Here is a 16,298-nt window from a genome sequence, read left to right as displayed (position 1 = left end):
TTCTTGCCTTATTCAGGACCTTCAACAGCGGTCCTGGCCCTCGGCATGGAATGGACCCTCCATATATAGACTATGTGGCCAAGTGGGAAACTGAATGGGCCAGGTGCCACACTTCCCTCTGTTCTTTCCAGGTGTCAGGAGTCCAAAGTGGGCAAGGGGGACCTCCACTCGACTAACTCCTGGGCTCACCCTGGCGTGCTCCCTGGGATGGATGCCTACTAACATGGAAACTCGGACGCTTGCATTCACAAAAAAAGAGCTTCTGCTGCAGAAAAATCAAAGTAAGCAAGCACTTCATGCAGGACTAACTAGAAGATGAACAGAAAACTTCAGTTTTACATTGTTTACTTAGCACAACACTTTTACAAAATATACGTGTGTCAAAAAGCTCACAAGGCAAGTTAGATGGTTCCAATGCTATTTAGCTACCTAGAGTTATATAGCTACCATCACCATGTTGCAAGTGACTCAGATCAGGTAATAGTATTTTCCGATCATGCTAGTTTTACAGGTGGAAACCTGAGGCACACCGAATTTTGGATTTTATACTCCAGCTCATCACACAAGTTTGTAGCAGAACCAGAACCCTTGTTTCACAAGTCCACACCAAGTATCTTGACCACAACGCCATCCTTCCTCTCTTACCTTTGCACAAATGATAAAGGCTCAGGCATGAAACCAGGAACAGCTGACATGAGAAAGATCACCACCAACTCAAGGTTCAGTGAAAGAGAGGAGTTTGGGAAAGGAATGACTGAAGTGGCTTGGTGCACAGGACAATAGAGCCTGTTCCAGACATAGATGGCATGAACAAAAGCAGTCACAGAAACTGACAAAAGGCTAGCATGTTGAATAGTAACAGAGAGGGAGCTGTGCTAGTCTATATACTATCAAAACAAAAAGCAGTCAAGTAGCACTTTAAAGACTAACAAAATAACTTATTAGGTGAGCTTTCGTGGGACAGACCCACTTCTGGTCTGAAAAAGTGGGTCTGTTCCACAAAAGAGCACCTAATAAATTATTTTGCTAGTCTTTAAAGTGCTACTTGATTGCTTTTTGTTTTGACAAAAGGCTGTAACTTCAGGAGAGAGGACTAGATAGAGCCCAAGGCATTAAGGGTCTTATGGGAAATGAAATATAGCCCTGTCACTCTTCTAAACATTAAACATTTGTAGTCACCCTGGAAATCACAAGGGTTTTCATACCCACTGTAATTAGCCTTAAGAACTACCCTGCTGGCCTACCACAACAGATCATGGTAATTCTACAGACAGATTTTTCTCTGCAGACGGGCAGCAGGTTCTTTTTTAAAATACATGCAAATGAAGCATGCTATCTACTATAAATATTTTTTAAACCTCCATTTGCCTCCATTGTCCCTGCAAACCTGCGATGATCCGACCAGATATTACAGCTTTCTATTTCCTTGACTGTTCACAGCACATTTTGTGAAAACTACCATACACTGGTGGTTTGACTCTGTATGCCATCCTTTGCTACTGTCAGTGCTAACACAACCACCCACCAATCCTGTGGTACCTTAGAGACTGACTAATTTTATTAGGCCATGAGCTTTCATGGGTAACATTTGCATCATAATGCTTTACAGTTAGGTTGGGTCAATAAGGAGCTAGTGATTCAAATGGATCATTATTTCAGCTGCAGTAATTTACAAAGCCTCAGAGAATTTAACGTGCCCTATAGTGGCACAGGCAACGTCTACATTTGACTACCAAATACGTTGACAGTACTGTCTCACTTCAGTCAAATTAGCCTGAATGACATGCTCTAGCACATAATGCTTAAGGCACAGGAGAAACACGTAAGCCTTTTCTACCCAAACCCTGGGGATCAGGAGAAAGGTCACAGGTAAGTTGAAGTGGGACCCTAATGTCTATGTGCAGAAAACTACTCTGTCCACTACCATCTCATTTTGTTTGAAAATGGCTGATATCGGATGAGAACAGGATTGGCCTGTTTGGCCACTAAATGTATTCAATGCCATGAAGACAGATGGCCAAACATTGGCCTATATGGGATATTTTATTATCCCCATGAATCACTCTGTCCAGTCAAGTCAGAGGTAATCAAAACTTTCAGAAGCAGCCCTCAAAACTGTTCACTACAGGAATATATTGTTTCAGATGCAAGCTTTTGCCTGTGTAAAATCTCCAGTATGCACAAATCCAATAGCTACTGAGACTTCCCTGCATGTAAAAAACCTCAGACGTACACACAAATCAGAGAGCTGTCAACCAAGAGTGCAGGCTGATGCCTCTTGAAAATTGTGGCCCTGCATGTGTAACTGTAAACAAGGCTAACATCAACTCCCTCATTGAATACACACGGGTTTCATCCCTTATAAACAGAGCAGCACACTCAAGAAAGATTCCTCCACCTTTCCCCTGCGGTTTAAACAACCACCTTTTAAAATCTGCAATAGACATTAAAAAGAGCTTGAGAAAAGCATTTTGGAGCAAGTGTAGGAACCAAGATGGTCATTCACTTGTAGAATATCTAAACTATAGCCACAAGTATGAAATCAACCAATACCTATTGCACATTCCCTGATCTCTGTAGTACAGTCAGAGAGAGCTGACTTCTATTCATGCTAGACAGAATTCTGTGATGAGAGACCTCAAACAAAAAAGAGGGGACTGCTCCTGAGTCCACCAGCTGGTTGCTAGACCCCCCCAAGTGAACTTAGCTAGTTAGTGGCAATCCCCCCTCTGGTTGCTGTGATCTGTTACAACAAAAAGTCAAGATGGACCCTATTCATCTTTAGGCACGCAGTCTTCCTCTGGGCAGCCATTTGGAGCTGTGCTAAATTTCTTCCAAATAGTGCTAGAATTTGGATACAAGGTATGATCAAGATATTGTTCAGCCTATCACAATGGTCTTTTTGGGTGTGAATACAAACTCACACCTTCTCCCCTACCTAAACAACTAGCAGCATTTTTTTCTTCAAGTAAATGGCTTTGACTTGAGACAGCATTTGCAAGCAAGGCCCTTCACAAAAAGACGCAGACGTACGTTCTTTATATGCTTGTGCATTCATACAGAGTCCCTGACAGCAGCCCTGAAAGTCTCTGCACGAGAGAGACATTTCCCAAGTCAACTGTGGAACCAGCTTTGGACATAGCTCAATGCGAACTAAGGACTTCAGCTACTGTGGCACTCCCAAGGTCATAACAAGTCTGCATACAATTTTCTCTTCTTAGTCTCTGTGCAGAAAGACAGTGTGCTCTCTCGCTCTCTCTTTCTTAATTTATCCACATAAGCCACAAGTAGTTTTTGAGATGCATGGATGGGCTCACTTCCGTCTAAGTGAAGAAATAAGAACTCAACATCTAGACCATAACAAAATTAACTTTAAGCTGCAGAATGCCAATATATAGGCATAAATTCATACGAACAAAGGAAAGACAACAACGACTAAACATTTGCAAGCATGGAAATGAACGGCTAAAGAAAGAAAAGCCCTAGAAATAACAAAATGCCATACAGGGAAATGGATTCCTACTTGTTAAGTCACAGAATTTGGTGGCTAAAGTTACTGAAGGCAGTGGCCAAGAACACAGAGAAGTACAAGGATATTGTTGCCATCTGTCTAGACGACAAAAATAAAGTGAAGAGATCAGATATCACACACACACGTCTTTTAAACTTCTAAGTTATGGGTGTCCAACATGCTAAGTTTCCTTGAGAAAGAAGCAATGCTTAACAGAGTGCTAACATTTTATTGGGATTTCAAACTCTTCCACAGCCATTATCAGCTGCATGATCTGTTGACAGAAATGGATGTTTGATGCTCCAGCTTCCCACAGACACTTGATGGAACAGAATTCTCAGGGTAACTGTCTCTCTACATTGGCATTTAAGCTACCCCAGCACATTGAAGTTTGCACTCAGCACAAGGAGGACATGTATAAAACATGGGCTGTGTTTTGATCAAAGGACTGACTCTACAGAGAGGTACTAAATTTACAAAAGCACCACTGTCGCACAGTCTCAGCATAAATACAGTTTGATCTAATTAGTAGCAAACAACTAGAATCACACAAGGACAAAACTGACAATTCAGAAAAACCTTGGTATCTTTCAATTATTCAGTCAACATGACTGACCCCAAGTACAAAGAGTCACGGGCTGAGATCAGAACAGAAGACCATGAAATGCTAATATGGCTGATGGAACATAATCCTGAGTCTTTCTCCCCTAGTATTTATAACTTAAGATCCAGATTTGTAATCAAAGTCTTTGTCAAGGACACGGTGTCACAATTTATTTCATCAAAATGATGGAAGATTGGAAGTAAATCCACAGAGAACACGACAGCAGAATGAAGCACTCTGACCATTCTTAAAAAGACTGAACTCTTATATAGCCAGCTTAGCATCAACTGATCATGTCTTTAGTGTGGTTAAAGCTCTTCAGTAGGGTAGGTGCTGGAAAAGCAAGTACGGTTGTAACACAGAGTCAAAATTTAAGGGCTGAGAAAGACGACTGGTACAACTGTCAGCCTGACAACTTGGCGGTATTCTGTTTTCCTGGCGGAAGTCCAAGCTTTACACTTTAGATAAAGAGCTGATTAAGTCCGAAGAATACACATGCTAAAAGAATGGGTCACACACTAAATGCGAAGTGTTTCACTTCAGAAAACTTCAGGGATAAAGGAGGTATGTGGGGTTGGCAATTTATGTTTTCAGGTTGGGGGAAGTCAACTCTCTCTTTATTTCAACACCAAGGCACAGTCTCATCTGCAAAGCAAGGTGATATGCTGACAAAAGAGCAACGACTACTGAACAACAGCATCCTGAAAGTCCTTACTTACGGCATGCAGGGAATGCTGAGGAGCTCCCCAATTTATTAATATTTTACTGCATTTGCATAATGTGAAGCTGCTAAAAAAAATTAAGCATAACACAATGCCCAAACAATGGGGAAGTCACTTTTCAACAAAAACAGCAATGACATTTATAATAACTGCAAATATATACATATTTTACCTCAACAAAAGGTGGTGATCTCTGCCAGTTTGAATATTGAATAGGGACGCAATAAGGCTTCCATACATAATGGTACAAAGTGAACGTAAATACATGCATCAGCTTTGTGGAGTTTAAAAGGTTTTTGAAGACGTTTATGTGATAGAAAGATTTACACATAGGAACACCGTTCAGTTACAGCTGGCTGAAAACTCAAGAGCATCTGAAAGACAAATGGATCCTATAACTATTCTTTTGACAAACAACACTAAGTACTGATGTAGCTCTTTTAAAATTGGAAAAAATTACAAAAAACTAACGCATACTACACCTGTGTGAGGTGGCTGTGGGAAACTGAGGCACAGAGAGAAATAAATCGAGGCCCACAGTGGGAGCTCTTTTATTTGCACCAATAAACTAAACTACATGTATTTAAATGAGGGCCTGCCCCCTTCAAAGTACACCTCTCTGCTTACAGTATGAGATAAGACAGATACCTGTTCCATAACTGGTGTTCTTTGAGATATATTGTTCATGTCCATTCCACAATAGGCTTGCATGGATTGGTCCAGAAAGTTCTTCCTCTAGCAGGAGCCATAGTGAAGCACCTCTAGCAACCTCTGTAGAGGCACCACTGGTGTTGTGTAAGGTCATTGTCTTTTCTTCTACAAGTGCTTGCTCATGCCCATTCCACAATAGGTGGCTATCAGCAGTATCCACTCAGAGGTGGGTTGGAGTCAGGAACAAAAAGCCTTTAGGACTGCCCAACACCATCCCTGGTCTGGCAGAGGATGGAGTAATGTGCAGCAAAGGTGTGCACTGACAGCTATATAACTGCCTGACGGACGCCCTGGACAAAGCCTGAGCCTTAGTCAAGCGTGCCCACACAACTGGTGGGAGGGGAATGCCAGCCAGGTTATAGCAACCACAGATACACGAAGTGATCTGGCTTGAAATTCTCAGGGTAGAGACTGACTGACCTCCATACATTCAGCCATGGAAATTTAGAACTGAATGGATTTCTGGAATACTTTAGCCCCATCAAGGTAAAAAGCCAGGGCTCATTACATGTCTAATGAGTGCAGGTGCCTCTGCTCATTAGTGAAGTGGGGTTTGGGACAGAGAACCATCAGGAAAATTTCCTGGCTCAAGTGGAATGCTGACACCACTTTCTATTGGAAAGATGAATGTGGACAGAGCTGAACTTTGTCCTTATGGAAGACCGTATGCAGCATCTCCAAGGTCAAGGCTCAAAGTTCAGAAACTCATGCAGCTGACATTAACACCATGAGGAAAGCTACTTTCAGGGCAAATGTGAATAGGAGCACTTGGCCAGTGATCCCAATGGGGCCCTGGAGCCTAGAGTGGACTAGATTCAAATCTCATGGCTGAACTGGGGAACTGACCTGGGGGAGGGGCAGAAGACATTCCAGAACCTTGAAGGACCTGGTTTTCATGGCATGGGAGAAAACTGTGTGGCCCTTCTCCAGGGGATGGAAATGCACTTTGAGAGAGAGCAGTGCACTAAACCCTGGTCGTTCAAATTAAGCAGGTAAGCCAGGATTGATTTAATTGGGGCCTTCGTTGGGGAGATGTCACTTTCCATTGCCCAAAGCACAAACCTCACCAAGGTAGCCATGGAACTTTGCTGGGTTGAGGGTTTCCTGCTTCCATGGAGAATGTGGCGAATGTTCTCCGATTCTGGGTTCCGCCAGGCAGCTTTGACACACTGAAGTGCAATGGCCATGGTCCTAGGACAAGAGGTCCAGGCAGAGTGGCAGCACCCAGGGGGGCAGCACTGCCAGGCTCAGGGGGATTCCAAATCAGTGCCGACAGGGCTGTGCTGGAGCTATCATGATGACCATGGACCCGTCCTCCTTAGTTTTCTGTAGTATCGTGCCAATGAGCGGGAACAGAGGGAACATGCCCAACACAAGAGGAAGGGGTCCAAGAGGGTGCCTGTGCCCAGGCCCCATCTGGAGTAGAACAGAGACGGAGTCCAACACCAAAGACCCTGACTTTCTACAAGTCCAGCTGCCTCTGGTGGCTAATTGATTGTGTGTGGCTAATCTGCGGTGACATGTGGCCAGTGATCGAAACGTAGTGCTTCTAGAACGAGGCCTCGAGTGCGACCTGGAACCCAAACCAGAGCAACAGCCAAGAAGAGGGACGCCCTTCGATGAGGCCACACCTCTCATATGCGGAAGCCTCCTGATGGTGCCACGGTGTCATAGATCCTTGGTATCAGTGTTCTCATATCAAAGCATGACATTTTTATGCAGAGGTTCCCAGCCTACTATGGAGGGGGGAAGTATTGGTATTGGTCAGCTCGCATACTTGACCTGCAGCCACCTTCCTTCTCCAAAAACTGCATGATAAGGACAAAGCTGACCAATGGCAATGTCCTATTGCTTGTGAACTCAAAGAATCAGCAACCTGATCTATCATGGAAAATGGGAAACAAAATCAAATATTATACCTGCAGGCATTCATGCTGCATACTAGCAAATACATACATATACAAACAGGTGTGACCCTCAGGCTTTTGGAAAACTGACAATGAAGCCCTCAGTGTTGCATATTTTGCACATACCTAACCTTAGGGGGTCGATTCTCCACTTGGTGGATATGCATAGCCACCATTAACATTAAACAACATAGGAAACAAGGGGAGACTAGATTCCTGAGATAAGAAGCATTAAGAATCTCTATATGAAAGTAGTCCAGCTCTCATTTTCTGTATCATAAAGCATTTTAAAAAAGTCTGAAATTTAACACAGTTTCAAAGATGAACTGCATGGTAGAAACACAGATTCTGGGCACAGTGCCAGAGATCATAGACGGGCTGTGAAGGGCATCCAGAACAAAAAACAAACATTCATTTATATTTTTTAAAATATTTTGATTCTCTACTGGTGTCCACTGGCTCCTTCAAGTTTGTTACCTATGCCTCTGTGAAATGGCCCAGAATCTTACCTTATCAGACAATTCCAACAACCCAGAAGAGCCCAAATAAATATAGGGGTAACCTTTTAAAAGTCTGATATCAAAGTCAGACACATTAAGCGAGAATTATAAAGCACACCTCTAAGAAATGTGTAACTTTTAGATTTAAAAGAAAATATTAGATTTAAAAACAGCTAAGGATTAAGAAAGCTTTCCTCTTTAAAAACTGCACAGTATTACACTTGCTACTCTTAATAACAAGTTTGCCACCAATCAATGTTTCATCAACCCACAAGAGAGCACAACAGATCAGAACAGCGTATGCTGAGGTACATGTTTTTAAAAAATCTCTTTTGATAGAGATAAAAAGAAAGCACCACTCAGCTAGGAATGAAGGCACATCATCTACCACTTGCCTGGGTCTGCTAAATTTAGCAGTTCCCAAACTTTTGATTTTTGAGAGACCCTCACACCGCTCCCACCTCTTCTTTTATCATCATCCAACTCTCCTTCTAACAAAAAATTCAATTTGTAATCTAAATAAACACAAAAACTTGATATAAAAATGTTATTTAAAATTAAAAATAAGCACAATAGTTTTTCTTGACCGAAAAATTTAATAAAAAATGTAATTTAACATCAGAAACAACAGAAACAAAACGAATTTAATGTGAAGGAGGACGCTACATTTTCTTCACAAGTTGGGAATCCTAGGTTCGAAAGATGAACATGTGCAATGCAAATAGTTTCTGACATCCAGTCGATGTCTTTGTTTCATTTTTAACATGACTAAACTTGAAAAGCTTTTTTCCCCACAGAGGTACGTTGACGAAAGCGGAAGACGACTACATATTGCTTTTTTCCAACATTCAAGTACATTGGGAAATATTTTTTCCAAAATTCCTCCGAACTTGAGTTTTCAAAATTATCTTTTGCACTTGAATCATATTTTACCTTAAGTGCTTGTTCTTGCAATACGTCTGGCAATGTATTGACATCAGTGTTGAATGGATTGCGTACTAATTATTGAATGGGGCTGCCAGAAAAGTTGTCTGGAAAATAGTGGATAGACTCAATGGAGCTGTGCCACCCCGCCACAAGCCACATACCAACCGCAGGAGCCTTAGTGTCTCCCCACCTCTGGGGCCCCCTTACCTCCTGCCAGACCCTGACCCCTACTGGGCTGACATCAGCCCAGCCACAGGCTGCAAAGTCTGGTTCCAGGCCCATGATGGACATGGCTCTGGCCCCATGGGTGCCAGCTCCACCCTGAATGGGCTGCTGGCATGGCCCCAGAGCTGCAGGCATGGCCCGGACCCTGCAGAGACTAGCTGCAATCCTTGCTGCACAGACACTGTGCAGGCCCCATCCCAGCCTGGAGGCCAACTAAGGATCAGCCAGGATAATGGCAATAGTCCGCATCTTGCGAGTACCTGGTGAAGTCCCAAGCTGCCCGAGCCCTGTGCCAGCTGCCAGAGCTGCCAGCCTGCCCGCCCACCAACCACTGGGGCCAGCTGCCTGCTCTCCCACCAGCCATCCAAGCTGCCCGAGCCCCACGAGCTACCTGCCTGAGCCATGCCCCTCCCCTCCCCCAGCAGCCCCCCAACTCTTACCCTGTCCCCCTCCCTTTCTCCCGAGCCAGGACACCCAGCCATCTAACTCTATCCTCCTCCTCCTCCCTCCCCACCCATCCCACACTTCTTTGCAGGAGGCAGCTAGCTCCATGCGGGTCTTCGCTGGCTGCCTGCTTTTTAAGCTGCGCCAGGCCACCCATGTAAAATGGCAGGGGCTGAGATCTGGAAGCAAAGGTTGTCTCTTTCTTGGTGTGGCTGGAACGATGGGGGGAGAGGGGGCTGGATTGCCTCATGCCCCCCCGTGGAATTTCTTCATGCCCCCCCGGAGGCATGCCCCCCCCAGTTTGGGAAACCATGGCTTAGTTAGTTCTAAAGTCACAGAAGTGGACTAGCAGAAATTCTTAAGACTGGTGACAGTGACAACACAACACTGGGTTTGGTGGTGGTCTTGTTTCCTTTCTTCCACACCAGACGCTTCTTTGTTTAAACACCAAAATTGCTGTTGGGGTTGATGGTTATTTTTGGTTTCTCTGACGTTTCTGTCAGCGGCGTCTGATGAAGTCTCAAAGGGACACAACAATTTACCAACTGTATATTACCTGGACGGACTGTTTGCCACTGATGTGTTGGGTAAAATGCTTCTAGGTCTTCAGGATCAAGATCATCCTCTGCTACTGATTCTTTGCCACTCTCTTCTTTTAAGTCACTTTCTTCTGTTTTTGTAAGGGCAAACTCCTGTTGGACAGGAGAGATACAACTCATTAGTAATTGGACCCAGGTTATGTAGTGTCAACTGACGATACATTCCTCAGGTTGCAAAATTTTCTCCTTTCTAGTAAGTTCGTTTTTTTGACACCCGAGAGTCTTTCTTCATGGATTAAATAAATATTAAAAGATTAAACCAGCCATAATTTTATGACATTTAAGTTGAATAAAGCAGTGATCTTATTTCCTATTCTAGTGCAGGTTGAATGCTGTAAGCTGGAGTTAACAGAGCCACATCTATATTATAGCCCTGGCTGGCAGCACTGCCTATTAGGAAAGCTGTGTGACACTTCCCATTGTAAAGACTCTGTTTCCTGTAGCGTATAACTTTGCCACACTAACCTTTCACATGAAATTTTCCATGGTATGTCTCTGTCTCAGACTGCCTTTTTTAATTTCAGCCAAAACTGTTTGGCCATTTCCAATACCAGGCTAGGGGAAAATGTTGTTTTGCCCATGTTAAAAAAATCTGGCAACTGTTTCTTTGAGAAGCCCTAGGGCTGACATGCTTTAGCACAGGGACTTGACATTTGGTAATTTGGGCCTCTGGGTCAGGAACCTACCTTTGACTATCCCTTTGAAAGTCCATCCATATCTGACCAACTTGGAGAAAAATATTCAAAGTGGACATATGCTCAGTAGCAACATTAGAGTTCTACAGTTTAATCCACACTGAGCATTCTTCACCTTGGTGCTGAGCAGGAATGTCCCTACCATTGTAACTCTGGGTTGTTGCAAGCAAGAACTCGGACCATAAGCCAATCTTTCCAATGACCCCAATGCTCACACCCCACCCTCCACGGCTGGGCCACACCTGCATGGTAAAGAGAGCTGCCTGATTTGAATGAAGATCACACAAGAGCTGGACCTGGACGGGGGCGGGGGGGGGGAGCAGAATTGGTCAAGGAACCAGGGAGAAGTAAAGTGGGGAGCCGAGAGTGGGACTAGTTGTGGAAGAAGAATGAGACTGGGAATTGGGCTGAGTGTGATGGCATTGCGACAGGGAGAGGGAGGGAAGAGACTAGGACTTGCTGGACAAGGAAATTGGGACTGGAATCAGAAGCCTCAGGACCGGACGTTTGCCTAAGTGAGGACAGCAGGACTTGAATGAGGGAGACTGGAAAAAGATGGGCATAAGGAGTGAAGTTTGGAGGGAACTGGCAGAAGAGAGTCTATGCCCACTAGAACACACCCCTCCAAGCATGGAATAGAACTCGAATTCTCAAGTCCAAATTTCCCTCTGCTGCTCATCTGCGAAACCCAGTAACATAGTATCTTATCCCCCTACAAACCTCATGAACATGTAAGATGTCTGTGTACTACTGCTATTCGTTAGCAGGTGATCAGCAGGAGCACAGTTCTGTACAGTGGATCTAACAGCTCCAACACTGCTCAGGAACCATGCAGGTATCAATATGATGCCACATGATGAACTCTGTTTCTTCATGTTTTTTTCAAAAACCTCGAGGAACTCTCCCTCACACACACACCACTCAGCTGTTAGGCAGTGTCAGAATTATGGTCATCTGCACCTTACAAATAGGCAATGCTAGAGGAAAGGCACAGACAACCTTAAGTCTGGCATTTCTTAACTTTTTAATGCTTGACATTGGAACCTCATGGTCCTTATAACATGGGCCTGGAGGTTGTGTGCACAGCTGTGTGTGTCTATTTATATACCCAGGGAAGAACCATTCCGTAACAAAAATGGATTACAACTGGTCTGTAACAACTCAGATATGGCTTCAGTTTTATAACCTCTCACCCTTTCTGCATCTGATGGATAGAAAGCAGGAAAAGTTTCTGATCAATGAGATCTATTGGTTTGCAGAACAATCTCACAAGGAAAATAATGAAAGCCTCATTACTTCAATCATTTAAAAGTGCACTGGACAAAAAACAAATCAACAGTATGCTTGAACTGGGAAGAGATGAGACAATGAATCAGATATTTTCACCTCAGATTTCACAGGAACTGGCATCCTGGACAAGATCAGCACTACATCTAGTTCATTAACCTGTCTCTGTCGTTGTCTACTTCGGAGGAAGGTACCAAGGGAAAAAAAACAATCTATCACCAGTGGACAATTTGGAATAAACTGCCTGTAAAGGAAGTTTATTCAGTTTGGCTCATACCCCCAAAACAATAGGCTTGATACCTGTTACCCTTCAAATACATTTTTTAAAGCCTCACTAAATAAATGATTAACTGAAAATACCAAACTTAATCCTGCATTCACCTCTCCCACCAACTTCAATGGAAATCGTGTATGCATATTTAATAGAAGAAGAATTTGGACTGACTGCATTGAAATGTATATGTTACACAGTTTCTAAAAATAATTCTGGAGTGTGGGAAATATCAGTCTGCAGTTCTGAGCAACATGTGCGCAGTTAAAAACAATGGTGACAATACATTACAATGGATGGAAAGCTACAGAAGGATTTTAAATGTCAAAAAAGGACAGAAATTTGAGAAATATAGGGAGACTGGAGCTTAATTCCTACTTTTGGCTTAATGCATAAAGAGAAGATTATAATTGTTATGACAAACGGCTAAAGCTTAGTTACAACCATAAAAGTACGCAGCCAGTTTCTATTGATGAAAGTGTTCATGTTTTCTGAGCCCAGATTCAACAAAGCTAATATAAACGAGTCACAGTAGTTATTACTTTGCTTATTTATGTTGTTAGATTATTATCCAAGAGAGATTTAATGATACACAGCCCCACAATAAATTCACCAACATGCTTCTCAATTTTATATCTGTTGCAACACATAATGGTGACAGCTGATGTTTACGAATGGTTTCTGTTCAGTAAGAGTGCTGCAATCTAAACGTACTGTAAGGAGTAACAGTACGTGTCTTTCTTCATTTAGACAATTGCTTCAGCTGTTTGGCCTGTGATCACTTTATAACTATCCCATTTTCGCTAACAGTCTAAATACCATTAACATTTGTTGTGGTAATGAAAACTGGCTACTGCACACAATCAACAGTTCATAGAAGTGGAAAATATAAAAGTACAAACATTATTAACTACTTTTGTTTTGCTTAAAGGTTCAGAGGGTAGAAACCAAGACAGGGTCCACAAAGGAAGAGGTAAATTTCCTTAAAGTCAGAAATTATGTTAAATTTAAAATTATTTCCAGTCCAGGACACTAAACACACCCCAAATGGCATTCCCTCTGCCTCATCCTTCCTTAGTGGCAGAGACCATCAAGAAGAGCTCTTCTGGGCGGGCAGGTGGCTTCCATTGCCACTCCTCTGTGGCCAGGTAGAGGCTTTGCCTCTCCTCAAGCCACCACTGCAGAGAGGCTGAGATCTGCCTCCGAAAAAGAAGGGCTCATTCCCTACAGACCTGGGCAAAGGACTGCATGTGGCAGAAGCCATGCAAAGCCGTAAAGTAGTACTAATGAAAGCCATTGCTATCTCAAGGTATGTTGAGCATTACACACCAAGCCTGAGCTCTGACTCATTGAGCCTAGGCCCCCTTCTAGCCACGCATAAATAAGTATAAGTATGACTCAGGTCAGCAAGCACACTGGGAAGCTGGTCCTAGAACCTTGCTGGGGGGATGGGTCACAGCCTGAGTCCTGCTGTGACCTGGAGATCTAGCCCTGTCATTCTATACTGTGGATGCAAGTCAAGCCATAGATCTGAGTCACAAGGGTTGTACAGAGCACCGTACACACCGGAGGGACCTCGGCCCAGCAACTGTAAACCCAGAGTTACGATGCAGTGCACGCATTCAGGCATGGGCTTGAAAACATTGGGTCTAATAAACTGGGTAACAAAGCCACAGGCTTAGTGGTCAGTATAAACATGCCTATGGCATCCTTTGCTAGACAGATTTTGTTATGGGTCGCAGAACAGTGGCTTTCAGAGCCCATGAATATGACTGGGGCAGCTCGCTCTGAGTTAGTGTTCCCAACTGTCTGCAAATGCGCCAGAGGACGCTGCACTGGTTACACTCAGGGTAACATATTCAATCTTCCATTTGCAACCAAGAAAACCGGATACATTTTTAAAATGAAAGCTGAAGTTCTTATTCTTCAGTTGTTCAGCTTCACACTCTTACAGAGATGCTGGAGTACACACAGCTCCCATTCATTCAATGAAAATCAGGCTCAAGGTGTCTCAACTTGAGCATTTAAAAAGCAAATAGTCCAAGACCATTTGCCACTTCTGAATATGTGGGTGCAAGTGACTTGCCCGTGGTCACACAGTCAGAAACAGCTGGGACCAGAAGACGGATTTCAGGAGAAATAAATAAGGCTATGATCACTCCACCAGTACCAAGTAATTTAAATTATTTCAATGACCTTGCTTGTATAGCTATCTTCCCCTCTTACATTAGAAATATACTTACTGGAATTCTGTCACTCAGGCATGAGCAGAAGCATGCTGCAGAAAGCAGCAAAACAAGCAAGTTCACTTTAGCAGCAATGGACAGGACTTCAACGCAACAGGACATTGCAGTCAGTCAATCTAGAATTCAAAGAAAACAAAAACAAATTATATAATATGTTAATACACATTCTTCACAGTTTTCAACATCTACTATACCACAAGATGTGGGGAGCAACAGCATTTATTAGACCAACCTCTGTTGACAAGAGAGAGAGACTTTCAAGCTACATCAATTTGGATCTGAAGAAGAGCTCCGGTAGCAAATTTGCAGGTAGCTAATTTAGGCCCCATCTTTGGGCCTTTTCACATTCTATCTGTTTTTGTTAACATAAAGTAACCTGTATTCTTCCTCCAAATGAAGGTGCACTTTTCTGAGAACTATCATGGTATCATCTGCAAACAAAATTCTGCAGCCCTTATTCTGGCAAAAAGGCAGAGGTCAATAAGAGTTTGGCCTGAATTAGCACCACAGATCTGGTCCTTTTCTATGTCTTGTGGCAATTCTCAAGAAGTGATAGATGGGCTCAAGTGCAGAGTAAGGCTGAGATATTTCAAGCATAAGACAGGTTTGGAGACAAGGCTTTCCTTGGTCAGCACTACTATCTCCAACCAAGTGACTGAAAGCCTTTGGTGCCAGTTCAGCCAAACCAAACGGGGAAGCTTCAGAATCCTGCTGAAACCTATCACCCGGCCCTACACGAATAATAATACACAAAACAATATATGCCAGTTTTTCAGGGTGGTGGGTGAGATGGGAGAGGAGAAACTGTTCTTTTATCCAATGCTTCAGTTTCTGAACTTGGCCACTGCAATATATGATACTGCTGTGACCAATGACACCAATTTCTCCTCTGGGACAAAGAAGCACAGTAATACTGTGGCCAAATTCCATCGATTTCTTGGGAGACTCGGCTGTGAGATTTCAGCCAATGCTATCTGCCTTGCAGAGGAATGGGCTCAAAGAGACAAATGCTGACCAAAACTCACATTTAATCCACCCCACCCCCCCAAAAAAAAATTCTTACAGCAATTGCTATTCACCATAAATAGATTTTTCTTCTGATATAAAACAGAAGACAACAGACACAGGAAGATTAATGTACCCCCAAAACAAAAACTGAAAATCTGATAATAAAAAGTAAGAAGTTCACCAAAAGCAGTGACTCAGAGAACTTCCAGCTCACTAAAAATAAGACTCAAGCATACTGATAAGACGGATGACAAATTACAATACAGTTCTCTAACGGCTACCAGACTGGGCCTGTCTGGAATGCTGTATGCTCCAAAATATTTAATATTTGGCATGGATTACAGTTAAGCAGGAAGACTTAGAAGGCAAATGCAAGGAGGTATGTTCAGAAAAGCCTCTAACTTGTTACAGGACAAAAACATGCAGCTGTACTGAGACATATTCAGAGTACATTTAAAAGCATTAAATATGTGTGTGCCTATCTGGGGGGCGGGGGGGAACACCAGAAAATTTTGCCCCTTCCACAAACATGGCTTTGTTTGAGACTTCATAATGTTTGGTACATTTTTTTAAATGTTTTAGCTGTTGAATTTGCTTTGTTTCTTATATCCTGCAACAGGTAACAAATGGAAAGATGTGGA

At 43.1% G+C, this 16,298-nt stretch overlaps 1 protein-coding gene across 5 annotated transcripts in view; it reads right to left on the bottom strand.

Annotated features, from left to right (window-relative positions):
* Positions 1 to 16,298, bottom strand: part of SIL1 (SIL1 nucleotide exchange factor) — a 251,629-nt gene that overhangs the window by 114,577 nt on the left and 120,754 nt on the right. For all 5 annotated transcript variants that reach the window (XM_075009664.1, XM_075009663.1, XM_075009667.1 and 2 more), the window contains 2 exons: positions 14,647 to 14,765; positions 10,108 to 10,243 (listed from right to left, as the gene is read on the bottom strand). In XM_075009664.1, coding sequence (XP_074865765.1) covers positions 10,108 to 10,243; positions 14,647 to 14,751 — 241 coding nt within the window. In that variant the 5' untranslated portion in view covers positions 14,752 to 14,765. The remainder of the gene's footprint in view (positions 1 to 10,107; positions 10,244 to 14,646; positions 14,766 to 16,298) is intronic.

Source organism: Carettochelys insculpta, chromosome 15 (assembly GCF_033958435.1).
Source record: "Carettochelys insculpta isolate YL-2023 chromosome 15, ASM3395843v1, whole genome shotgun sequence".
Lineage (NCBI taxonomy): Eukaryota > Metazoa > Chordata > Testudines > Carettochelyidae > Carettochelys > Carettochelys insculpta.
The sequence above is the reverse complement of the archived record's forward strand: the minus strand, read 5'-3'. Positions and strand labels throughout refer to the sequence as shown.